We start from the raw sequence: 12,265 nt of genomic DNA, 5'->3' as shown, positions 1-12,265 counted from the left end.
CTCACCCATAAATAGTTCATGAAGGAGCAACCAACCTATTCCACCATGGCGTATGCTCACGAAGAACTAACCTCATCAGGGTAGATTTTCACGAAATAGGCGACATACAAGCCCTTAAAAGTTTTGTTCTTTTCAAACTTGAAGATTTCCAAACACCTAGCCGATCTAGGAGAAGCACACCCTGCAGAAGTAACAAGATAGAGGTTGCTTGATGATGATTTTTTTGCTCTTGTACTTCAAAAGATAATCTCCTCAACACTCAAATCTCTCTCTAGATATGGCTTGTGGGTTGGAGAGGAGTGGAAGTAAGAGGGGATTAGATCTCAAAGGATTAACTTAGTTGGTTAGAGTAGGAAGCTCTTTGAAATCAGCACAATGGGGCGGAGTTCTCTCTCAGCCTGATGGGAGTGGCTTTTGCGGTTCGCCGATGCCCTGATTTGCTTCCAAAATCCAGCCCAACTGTAACCCCTTCTTCTTCCTTCCTTCCAACCCGCACAGAGATTCGTGCGCTCGATCGGCTCACGGTGCGTCTCGTCAGAAACGAATTGTAGGGAACATTCGTTCCCCATATTTTCCGAAAAAGTTTGGTCTCTCCTTCTCCGACCTCTCCCGCAACCTCTTCCTACTCGGAGGCGATTCTCTGGCAACTGCGGCAGCGCTGGAGACGGGGTGGACGGCGGCGGCACAACCACCCAAAGGAGGTGGACGCTGCTCCAGCCTCACCGCCCTGAGCAGGGCTGCGGCGCTGTTACCGCACACTATTGAGGCGATTGGCTGCAGACAGTGGCAGCGGCGGGGTGGAGAAAGAGCTTCCTCTCCTGCTCGTAGAGGACAGAGTGGGTTTGTTCTGTCTCTCTCTTCCTGTCATGGTAAAATTTGTTAAGAAAGTTCTTTTTACTCTACTATAGGCAGAAGTCAGTCAAATCGAAATGTCCACCCAAATGAACCATGTAGGTTCTGGCTGTTTCAGCTGATGAAGTCACCTTAGAGCAACTTTAATGGGGCGACCCATTTTATCCGCGGTCGTCCGTTTGAGTCGGCGCGGATAGAAAAGGCGGCCCAACGCGCCGACTCAAACGGACGCGCGTCCGTTTTTCGTCCGCGGGCGACCCATTTCCGGTCTATTTTTAAGCCTGATTTGCGTCGACGCGGACACGCGAAGGACACGCGTGCGGTCGCCTACTCCTATCCCCGGGCCCGCTGGTCTGTGGCACATTGGCCTCCTTCCCCCGGCCAACAAGCAACCCTCGCCCCCCGCCTTCTCCATCACCGATGCCGCAGCCCATTTTTGCGGCGACTCTTCCAGCTGCCGCCGCCTCCACATCCGCCCAGCAACGCCGCCCCTGCCCCCAGTCGTCCGCCGCCGTCGGAGAGCAAACTAGTTCCCGCTGCCGCTTCCCCCACCGCACAGCCGCCCGCGACCAAGAAGACGCCTTGCCGCCCCCGCTACATACGACCGGCACGCTCATCGGACGCCGTCACACTCGTTGGACGCCGGCAGGGCAGCTAGCTGGTCTGTGGGCGCCGCGTCTCCCCTCGCCGGCCGTCTCCTTCTTCGACGCCCGCAAGCTGTTCGACAGTTTGCCAAGGTATGAAAATGAACTCCGTCGACGAGTTCTTTTTCCACAATTTCATTTGCGACTCCGACGATTCGTCGTTCGACAACGAGGAGAAGATATTGGCTGCCATGTTGGTCCATCACCACCTCAACAACCAGTGGCCGTTGTTCCGTGGCTCCATTTCGGGCCACCTTCCGGCGTTTAATCGTAACCGAGAGAGCGGGCATTTCCTTCTCTGGAAGGACTACTTTGATACAACAAACCCGTTGTTCAAACATCACAAATTCCGCCGCCGGTTCCGTATGAATAGACATGTTTCCAACCGTATTAGAGAGGGAGTGGTCGGCTATGATGACTACCTCGAGTGCAAAGAGGATGCCGTAGGCAAGATTGGTTTATCCTCTTATCAGAAATGCAATGCCGCCATCCGAATGCTTGCATACGGAGTGCCTGGTGATCTCATTGACGAGTACGTCCGTATGAGCGAGTCTACATGCCTAGAGTCCCTGTATAAGTTCTGCAAGGCTGTGATTGCTATGTTTGGCCCTGAGTACTTGAGAGAGCCGATAGCTGCAGATACAACCCATTTATTGGTAATGAATGCTAGCAGGGGCTTCCCGTGGATGCTTGGCAGCATAGACTGCATGCACCGGGAGTGGAAGAATTGCCCTTCTGCTTGGCAAGGGCAGTATAAGGGACATGTCAGGGTTTGCACTGTCATACTAGAGGCCGTGGCGTCTCAAGATCGCTGGATCTGGCACTTTTTCTTTGGCATGACTCGATCACACAATGATATCAACGTGCTTCAGCGCTCGCCGGTGTTTGCTAGGCTTGCCGAAGGGAACAACCCACTAGTGAACTTTACTGTCAACGGCCACAACTACGACAAATGGTACTATCTGGGTGACGGTATCTATCCTCAGTGGACCACTATTGTAAAGACAATACCCAACCCTGTTGGAGAGAAAAGAAAAAGATTTGCCCAAGAGCAAGAGAGTGCTAGAAAGGATGTCGAGCGTGCCTTTGGTGTTTTGCAATCTCGATGGGGCATCGTTCGGTATCCTGCTAATACTTGGAGCACGTAAAAACTATGGGAGGTGATGACTGCTTGTGTGATCATGCACAATATGATCGTAGAAGACGAGCGCCCGGAACGTCTGTACAATCAAGGCTTCCAGTTTCAGGGTGAGAATGTTGTGCCTGAGCATGGAGTAGCGGCAACATTTGAGCGGTTCACTCAGTTTCATGAAGACATGCGTGATTGGGAAACTCACGTGCAACCGCAAAATGATTTAGTTGAGCATATGTGGACTCATGTTGGCAACCAATTTTTTTTTAGAAAAAGAGGATGACCCTGGCCTCTGCATCTGGAAGATGCATACGACCACTTTATTAATTATTCTCGAGGACCTTACAAAGTATTACAAACAATAGATCCGAATCCACCATCTTGGCAACATATGTCGCTACTCTTATCCATATGATGAAGGGATGCTAGCTGGGCCACTACCCAAACCACTCACCTAAACCTAACATCAAAAGCCAGAAGCCCCAGCCGAGCCACATACCCGGTCTGGGGCACAATCCGGTCAGGCACACTCTTGTGTCGTCTCCGCCATCTTCCACAAGTCCGTCTTCAGATTATATTGAGTCTTCTACTTTGTGAAGGCCACTTCTGCCATCGACGTCACCATGACGCCAAACAGCTACCCCTCCTGCGCGAGTCCATCTCCGCGCATCTGACGCCGAGCCTCAACAGCGTCATGCCACCGATCTCCGCCGTCATCAATGAGTGAGATGAAGAACCGCTCCACCACGACAAGTACAAGGTGAGGAAGGGCGAGGTCGCCATCGGAAACACGGCTGGAAGATAAGCATCACAGTCACGAGACATGCCCGGAGCAGCGACGCGGTAGATCAGACAGGCCGCCACCAGGAACCAGATAAGCTCGCCATGTACACTCAGCATCCCCATGCCCAAGTCGGTGCCTTCAAGAAGGTGACAACGTTGTGGCACCGTCGCCGCTTAGCCACCGGGGCTAGGGTTTTCACCCGGGCGCGGGGGAAGGGGAGAGGCAGGGGAGGTTTAGCCTCGGCGCCGCCACCAAGGAGGGAATGGCGTCCGGGACGCCATCGACGTCGTGACCGCCACCGGCGGCCAAGGGTTTCCCCCGGCCAAGCACCCTGCCGCCACCTCCGAACCAGACACAACATTAGCAGGCGCGTGCACGCCGGAGATCCAGGCTGGCCGGAGGTCATGCAACACGAGCGGACCAGATCGCCTCCGATTTGACGAGGGGAGCCCGGGGCCTCCCCGCGCCATGACCAGCGCCCACCGGGACCTCGCTGCCCGCGCAGCCGAGGAGATCTGTTCTACCTCACCGACAAGCACTCCCCGCCGCCGGGGGAGCGTCGTCCGCCCCAGCGAGGCCGCTGCCTCAGATCAGCCGGCGCGGATCTGACCAGAACAAGCACCACCGCGAAGAACACTGCGCCGCCACCGGCCCGCGCGCTCCACCGTGACGTGCCGCCACCGGACAGCAGGCCGCGCCGCCCCGCACCGACCACCAGCGCGCGCCACCCGACGCGCCGGCCGCCGAGCTCCGCCTCCGCGCCCGAAGAAGCAGCCCCCCGCGGCCCCTGTTCCAGGCGAGGTCAAACGAGATCCCGCCGCCGCCGGCACCGCGCGGGCTTTGCCCGGCGGCGGGAGGAGAGGAAGGAGGTGGGGGTTGGGTTCGGCGGCGGCTAGGGTTGGGCGCCCGAGTCGCCCGCGGGGGGGGGGGGGGGGGGCGACACGGGGCCGGGGCAGGCACACAATAGCTCAACTGATATCTCAAAATCCTGTTGGCAACCAATAGATGTATCTTCTTTTATTCGTTTGTAAAATCATGTGAAACATTTTTATTTTTATTTGGCATGTAAACTATATTATTTATTTGGGCGAACTATTTTGTTTGTTAAATTTTCATTTCACAATATGTTGAATGCAATGCAAAATTGGGCGGTCAACCGGCCACGCCTGCACATATGGGTCAGCACGTTGGGCGTGCTGCCAACCCATATGAAAAACAGGGTGGACGTCCGACCCAAACAGACAAAAAACGGATGAAATCGTCGTCCGTTTGGGTCGGCCCGTTGGAGCTGCTCTTATGTAGTTTGCCCAACAAACGATGACATTTTTCAACAGAAGCACGCAAAAAACAGAACTCACAGGGTAACAATCCACTGTCACAAACTGCAGGAACATCCCGGTTCACAAGCATGATCATCCCAGTCACCAACACACACATATACAGCACACAACAATTGAACAAAATACCAGGGAATTCTTCCTACAAGAATGCTTCTGCTCGATCTAACAGCTCGGCCTAAACTTCAGCTAGTAAAATCTGGGCGTGCCTTCATTAACCCACTAATATTTCCTACAGGTAATCACCTTAGTGATGAACATCATTTCTCGGACTGATCAACGAGCATGAGTGCCCATGATGCAAGATAGACTCGTAAACGTCAGGTCTGAGACCGGTCTGATCTTGAGCTGCCAGTCCTTTCTACCTTGATTGCAAATTCAGCCGAATTTGTTCCCTCTGTAATAGATTCGATGTCCATGCTTCCTGTGCGACTCCTCCGGTTTCTCCGGTCCTTTTAAGAAGAGACATGTTAGGCAAAATTTGTGTTATAGCACACATTATTAGAGTAGGATTTTAAGCATTACCTCCCGGAATGGAACTTCTTCAGACTCAAGCATCCTAGCAACCTGGCCCATCTTAGGTCTCTTTTCAGAGTCAGGATCAACACACCTTAGTGCGATCAACAGAGCTCGCTTAAGAGCCCTAATTGTTGGCCTAACCTCGAGGATTGGATCAACCACTTCTTCTGCTCTCCGGTTGGCTATCATCATTTTAAGCCACTCGACAAGATTGACCTAAATAAGAGGGTTCAATATCATCTCAACAAAAATATATACTGATTTTTTCATATATAAAATACTTACTGGAGCAAGAAAATCACGAAAGCATAATTGTCAGAAGCAAAAACTGATACAAGAGTTTCCATGGACACGGTACTAGACTATCATATAGTTTAATTGCCATTTTTAGGATTTCTGCCATTCTTACTGAAACATTAGCACTGTAGGTCTAAATAATCTTGGTACCATGTCCAATAATTCAATTTATCTCCTGAGCTTCCATGCTCAGTCTACCTAAACCCCTAAACATCAAAACCCAGCACTTTACCCATAAACCTTAACTCACATGTCGTGTAACCCTCTATTCGAGTTGGCGGTAGTTTTGCCACCATGATTGACATGGGTGGAGTGGTTTCTTCACACAAAATGCTGCACATGTTTATGAAGCACAAATGGCTATCTACTTTCCTCTCTCCGTAGTACTCGAATCATCTGGCTTTCTCCAGGTCGGCATGGCCTACTGTCCTGGTAACCTACCACGCCACCGCCAACATATATCTTCTGGTGACGAGCATTGACTGCCATACCTGCCACCGCATGCAACCTGTCCATTTTTCTCAAAAAGGAGGTTGAAAACTCTGGTCTCTGCATCACTGTGATGCACACCACCGTTTTTATTAAAGTTGATGCAAGGTAACAAAACCAAATACATCAAAGAGAAGAGTACAGAACATGGACAACTACAGCTTCACCATTACAATATGTGAAATTAACACCAACGACTAAGTCAGACTTCTTCCGCAGCAACGTCTTCAAAAAGAGATAAACATCGTCACCATGTCCGTTCAGGGATGGGAGGACAAGGATTTTCATCCAGGATGCCGAGACCAACCAGTGAAGGTCAGCACATCAAGAAGAAGACAACACCTTCAACAAGAAAACGACGCAAGCACGTCGTTGCTGAGCCCCACCAATAAAGATCGGAACAAAAGTTTTCACCCCGGATGTTTTTTTTTAGAAAAGGAGGATGACCCCCGGCCTCTGCATCTAGGAGATGCATACGGCCACTTTATTGATTATTCTCGAGGACCTTACAAAGTATTACAATAATATGCCTAAATCCGCCATCTTGGCAACATATGCCACTACTCCTATCCATATGATGAAGGGGTGCTACCTGGGCCAAATACCCGGACCACTCACCTAAGCCTATCATCAAAAGCCAGAAGCCCTAGCCGAGCCACATACCGGGTCTAGGGCATAAACTGGTCTGACGCACTCACATTTGTCGTCGCCGCCATCTTCCACAGGTCCGTCTTCAGAGCAGATATTGAGGCTTCTACCTTGTCAGGCCACTCTGTCATCGACGCCACCATGACGCCAGACAACTGCCTCCACCTGCGCGAGTCCATCACCACGCATCGGGCGCCGAGTCTCCACTGCACCACGCCGTCAAGATCCGCCGTCATCAATGTGTAGGATGAAGCACCGCTCCACCAAAAAAGGCGCCCACTGGTCCCTCGATCCTCGGCTGCTGTCACCGACCCCATACTGAGCTCGCCACCACACTGCCCTCAAGGCGACGCCTTCAAGAAGGTCACGGCGCCAAGGACGCCGCCGCCGCCCACCGGAGTTAGGTTTTCACCCAAGAAGCAAGGTGGTGGGGTGTGGAAGGGCATACCTCGACCGACGTCTCCATGAAGAAATCGGCGCCCACGGACGTCGTCGTCGTCGCGGCCGGCTGGAGCCGACCAGGGGTTTCCCCCAATCTGGATCCCGACCACCAGTATCACCCGCAACCCAGAGGCAGGCCAGACGCCTGCACAGCCAGGGACCGTCGAGGGTGAAACGCACCGAGCAGGGGAAGATGGCCAGCAGCCAGATCTGACGCCGCCAGCCACCAGGGCAGCCACGCGAGGTCCCAGCCCACCGAAGATCCACCGGCCACCCGACCAGATCGCCGGCACCGCGCCCACCCCACTGCTCACCGCAGGTGACAAGGGGCCTCGCCGGCGGCCGCCGCCCAGATCCAAGACCCTCCGATGTGAACCAGAGCAGCGCATGCCCCGCCGCCGCAGTCCCCGGCTGCGCCATGGGCCTTGCCCGGCGGCAGCCTCGTGCGGCGGCGAGGGGGAGAGGGGAGGGAGAGGGGCTACTCCGGCGAGGGGGGAGTTGCCCCCAAGACGCCCACTAGGGGCGGCGCGGATCTTGAAGACGGATCTACCGGTAGCGCACCAGCTTGTCCTTGGCGCCAGGCCGTCATGGCGCTAGTGTAAGGGTGGGGCAACCTGTCCATGGCCTCCTGTTATGCAACCAGACCAGTGCTGCTTCCGGAGCGACACTAGGACAGTGTCTGCCTTTGTTGGCACCACGCATACTACTGTTCCTCTCCTTACTTCCCAGCATCCATGAATAGGGAGAAACACGGTGGTCTGTGCTGCTCCAGTGATCTCATGCAGCAGCAGCCAGTGGGTGGGCTGGAGGATGAATGCTAGTATTTGAAGTTAGGATATAAAATACCCAGTTTCAGAGTTTGGCGGTTTAAGAGCCCGGGGCACTAAAGTTCAGGGTGATCTGGAATTTCTCCAAATTATATGGTGTAACATCCAGAAGGGTATAGAACAAAAGGATGAAATCGTAATGAACAAAGTCTAACCATTTACCTCATTGGAAGAGCGGCTATAGTCAACAGGGTCTCTTCCTGTCACAGTTTCCAACAAGAGAACACCAAAACTATAAACATCGCTCTTTTCATTCAACATCCCAGTATTAGCATACTCAGGTGCAACGTATCTAGAACAAGGAAAAACATGATAAGTATTAAACTCCTTTAAATATTGTAAAATAACGATGCAAAAGACCATGAATATATGATAAATAAGGGTGAAGACAATACCCAAATGTTCCCATCACTCTGGTGGTAATGTGGCTTTTATCTGACCCTAACATCTTGGCCAATCCAAAGTCAGAGACTTTGCCGTTGAATTCATCATCAATCAAGATGTTGCTTGACTTTATATCCCGGTGTACAACTTTTGGTTCTATAGCTTCATGAAGGTACGCAAGTCTGCAATCAAATGAATTTAGACAACAGAAAGGATATGTATCTTACAGACTCAGGAACTGGTGAAACTTACGCTTTTGCAGTGCCTATAACAACCTTCATGCGATTATCCCAGGTAAAAACACCATGCTGGCGCATAGCTCCATGAAGCCACTGCTCTAAGTTACCATTGTTCACGAACTCATAAACCAACATCCTGTTAAAAGAAATCACCGTTATATTGTTGCTGAGGTGCATTCTAAAGATAAAACCCCACAATGACGCAAGTGGTGCCAATTTTTTTGTCTCGGAAGCAAATGATCACAGATTACACAAAAGGCAATCAACTGTCACTAAATAGGGAAGTGTACAGAAGTATGGTACTTATGGCCCCTGAGCAGCATCATATACCAGGCCAACACAAATAACTCATGATGCTCCAGTGCTATACAATAGTTCACTAGTTTTTGCTGAAATCACTAGTCGTCAAATTATCTATGCACATTCTTCCACACATGGCATCAGGTGGAGCATTTCTCTAGGTAAATCAAATTCATACTCAACCCACTTGAACCCACCATCTCTACTTTTCCGTGTTGTAAATTGCATTGCATTTTGCTAAATTGTACACCTGGAGCAGCAGGCCGACAGGGTAGCCATATTGAAAACTACACTCCTATGTCCTTGGGGGCGCTGTTGAGGACGCCATCTCTCCACTCCGACCCATGTCCGGGTGAAAGCCCAAGATCCGATGCTGATCGGGCGTCGGCGCTCCCCGTGCACCGTAACCTTCCTGGAGGCGGCGCCAAGGACATTGGAATCGGATGGGAGGGTCTGCAGGTGAGGGATGGGGGTGTGCTACCTCCCTTTCGGTGGAGCGGTGTTTCTTTCTACATATTCTTGGCGGCGGCTCTTGGCGGCATGGAGCAGCGGAGGCTTATCGTCAAATGTGTGGTGACGGACACGCGCAGGAGGTCGACGTTGTCTGGCGTCGTGGTGGCGTCGGCGGCAGCGAGACCGGGCAAGGCCGATGCAGCAGTACAGCTCTGAAGATGGATAGGTGGCAGGTGGCTGTGGCGGCCTCATACCCGACAGGTGTCCTGGTTGAGGAGCACGCTGGACTGGTGGGTGCCCATACCCGGCAGGCGTCCTGGTTGGGACCTCAGGTCTTAGATGTTAGGTTTGGCTGCGAGGTCTGTTTGGTATTAGGCCCAAACCATCAGCGCCCCTTCATCAGCTAGATAGGAGTAGCGACAGAGGTTGCCGAGATGGTGGCTTTGGTCTTACTGTTGTATGACTTTGTAAGGTCTTGTGTTAGTAATTAATAAATTGGCCGTATGCATCGTCCAGATGCAGAGGCCGGGGGTATTCCTCCTTTTCTACAAAAAACGTAGCAATGTTTGGTTGCTAGCTTCTGGAAATGAGTTAATATAAAAACCACTAAACCATAACAAAAAGAATTGAAGTCACAGTTCCCTCATCGTTTTACCAAGGCTCATTTTAGATAGTCCAGTCCTTACACTAACTTGACAACAAGCTTTTTTCTTAACAACAGACCTAATTTTTGCCTGTTGAGCAGGTGAGTGGTGTCTGCAATTCACATACCTATTCACTCCCTCAACACAGTATCCCAGCAGACGGACCAAATTCTTATGTCGTACATGGCCAATAGCTTCAACCTCCACTCTGAATTCCTTCTCCGCCTGCCCCCTGCAAATCCCAGGAAGATGCACAACAGCACAATTATTGGAATAAGTATAAAGAGAAGAAAAGTACTAGCAAAACACCGAAAGTGAGGTGAGCTTACATGTTGTTAAAAATCTTCTTTATGGCAACCTCGGTTCCATTCACCAGACGGCCACGATACACAACTCCGTAACCACCCTCTCCAAGCACATTCTCCTTTGAGAAGCGATTGGTGGCGAATTCAAGGTCGCGCAGAGTGAACCAGTGACCCCAACCAAGATGAGAGAACTCGGGAAGGCCAACGAGGGGCGACGCGGAGACGAACGCCGCAGGAGAATACGGTTTCCTGCCTTGCCCCGAGCCGCCATCTTCACCAGAATGCACACTACCAACCCGGTCCACATTGCACACTGAGCTTCCCTGGCTCACGTTATCATGATCCAAGGACTTGCTCAGTGCCATATGCCCCACTGTCTTCCCCGGCTCCCGATTCACGGCGTGCTTGTCCTGCGTTGGGAAGCTAGGCTGCTCACGTTCATGCATCGTTTGCGCAAGGCTGCGCCCACCGCCCACCCTGTCTACCGGGATCTCCTTGGAGTAGATGGGGATCTGTGTCTGGCTCAAGTTCTCCATGGTTCTCTTTGTCTTGCGACGGGACGCCGCCCAGATACATATCATCAGCAGAATGGCCACCAGGAGAGCGACTACACCGATTGCAATCCAGACCCACAATGCCAGGCCAAGAACCTTCTTCGTCATCTCTAAACTCAGACCAGTGGAAACCATGGCGGCAGTGTGCTAAAATTTGGAGCTGTACCGCATCAGAGTAGAGCACTGCTAGGCATCAGCAACTGTAGACGAATCCTTCTCCCTGAAGAAGGACAGTAGTAACGCGGTTAGATACAGTTAGGTTGTTGTTGCGTCGAGACAATCAACACATCTCTCTTGTGTTACAAAAGCATAGCATCTCTGTTCTCGCAAGAGAGAGAAAAGAAAAATCTCCTTGGGCGGACGATTTCTGCCCCGTACAATAATTGCTCCGACAGACACGCACGCGCTTTTTTTCTTGTCTGTAAGATGCATCGATCTGAGGACCGAATGCTAGAATGGAGAGGGAAGAAGGGAAGGAAGATGTCTGATCTCAGTGTGGCCGTAGGACCATTTGAGAAGAAAATTAAAGCTGACCTCTTTGTGCAGCAGAAGCTCCATCCACTCATTCGTCAAGCAAAGAACCTGAAGAAACAAGCAAAGAAACCATCAGAGAGGGAAAGAAGCAAGAAGGAAGCGAAATTAAGACGACCCGTAACGAGCATTTGTTCAAGCTAGAAAGTAGAGACCGGAAAATGCAAGCAAGAACCAACCGCGCGTAGCAAAGCTCGAGAAGAATCCAGCCTGTGGCAGCAATGGCGAAGGGGAACCAGAGGAGGGAGAGAGAGAGGAGATGGGAGTAAAAGGAAAAGGGGGGAAGGAAGGTGGTGGATGTTGCAGGTGTGGCATTAAAGGCTGGCTGGATGAGGCCGCAGGAAGACGCGACGCAGAAACGGGTGAGGGGGGCAATTAAAGAAATGGCGTGGTAGATTGGTGAAAATGGCGAGCGGAGGAGGTCGACGAAGGGGGGGCGGGGCGGGGCAACGTGCTGGTCTGCAGGATAAGGTCAACTGACAGAATATAATAACTGCATGTAGATAGCATGGCGCGGAAACAGGGTTCATGGATTCAGGCAGGCTGGCTGGCTGGCTCGGGACAGCCTTGGCCACTATCTTTTGCTTCCCCCGCCCGCCCGCCGGGTCTGCAAATTCTTGGTGCATGCCGGCCCACGCACAGCTGTCGCTCCCTGCTCGTCAGGATCCTCTGCGCTAGGAACTCTTGGTGGTCTGCTGGATGCTATGCTCTACAATAAACTACTCCCTCCATTTCAAAATATAGTGCGCCCGCGCTTTCCGAGATTGAACTTTGACCATAAAGAGACCGACTGCGGGGAGAAAAAGTTTCATAATTAAAAACATTTTTCGAATACGAATTCACTGATATAATTTTTGCTCCCGCCGCAACCGGTCTTGATAGTTA

The 12,265-nt window shown here is 51.8% G+C and overlaps 1 protein-coding gene across 1 annotated transcript; it reads right to left on the bottom strand.

The window, feature by feature from the left end:
* Nucleotides 1-4,762: 4,762 nt before the first annotated feature.
* On the bottom strand, nt 4,763-11,812 carry LOC123061553 (probable receptor-like protein kinase At2g42960). Its single transcript, XM_044484710.1, has 9 exons — nt 11,560-11,812; nt 11,384-11,431; nt 10,320-11,069; nt 10,118-10,222; nt 8,607-8,729; nt 8,366-8,536; nt 8,133-8,262; nt 5,275-5,484; nt 4,763-5,201 (listed from the first exon to the last, which is right to left on the bottom strand). Exons 3-9 carry the CDS (start codon nt 10,982-10,984, stop codon nt 5,070-5,072), a joined length of 1,536 nt encoding a protein of 511 aa, XP_044340645.1. The 5' UTR covers nt 10,985-11,069; nt 11,384-11,431; nt 11,560-11,812; the 3' UTR covers nt 4,763-5,069.
* Nucleotides 11,813-12,265: the final 453 nt, after the last annotated feature.

Source organism: Triticum aestivum, chromosome 3A, assembly GCF_018294505.1.
Source record: "Triticum aestivum cultivar Chinese Spring chromosome 3A, IWGSC CS RefSeq v2.1, whole genome shotgun sequence".
Lineage (NCBI taxonomy): Eukaryota > Viridiplantae > Streptophyta > Magnoliopsida > Poales > Poaceae > Triticum > Triticum aestivum.
Note: the sequence above shows the minus strand (reverse complement) of the source record. Positions and strands in the feature narration are given on the sequence as shown.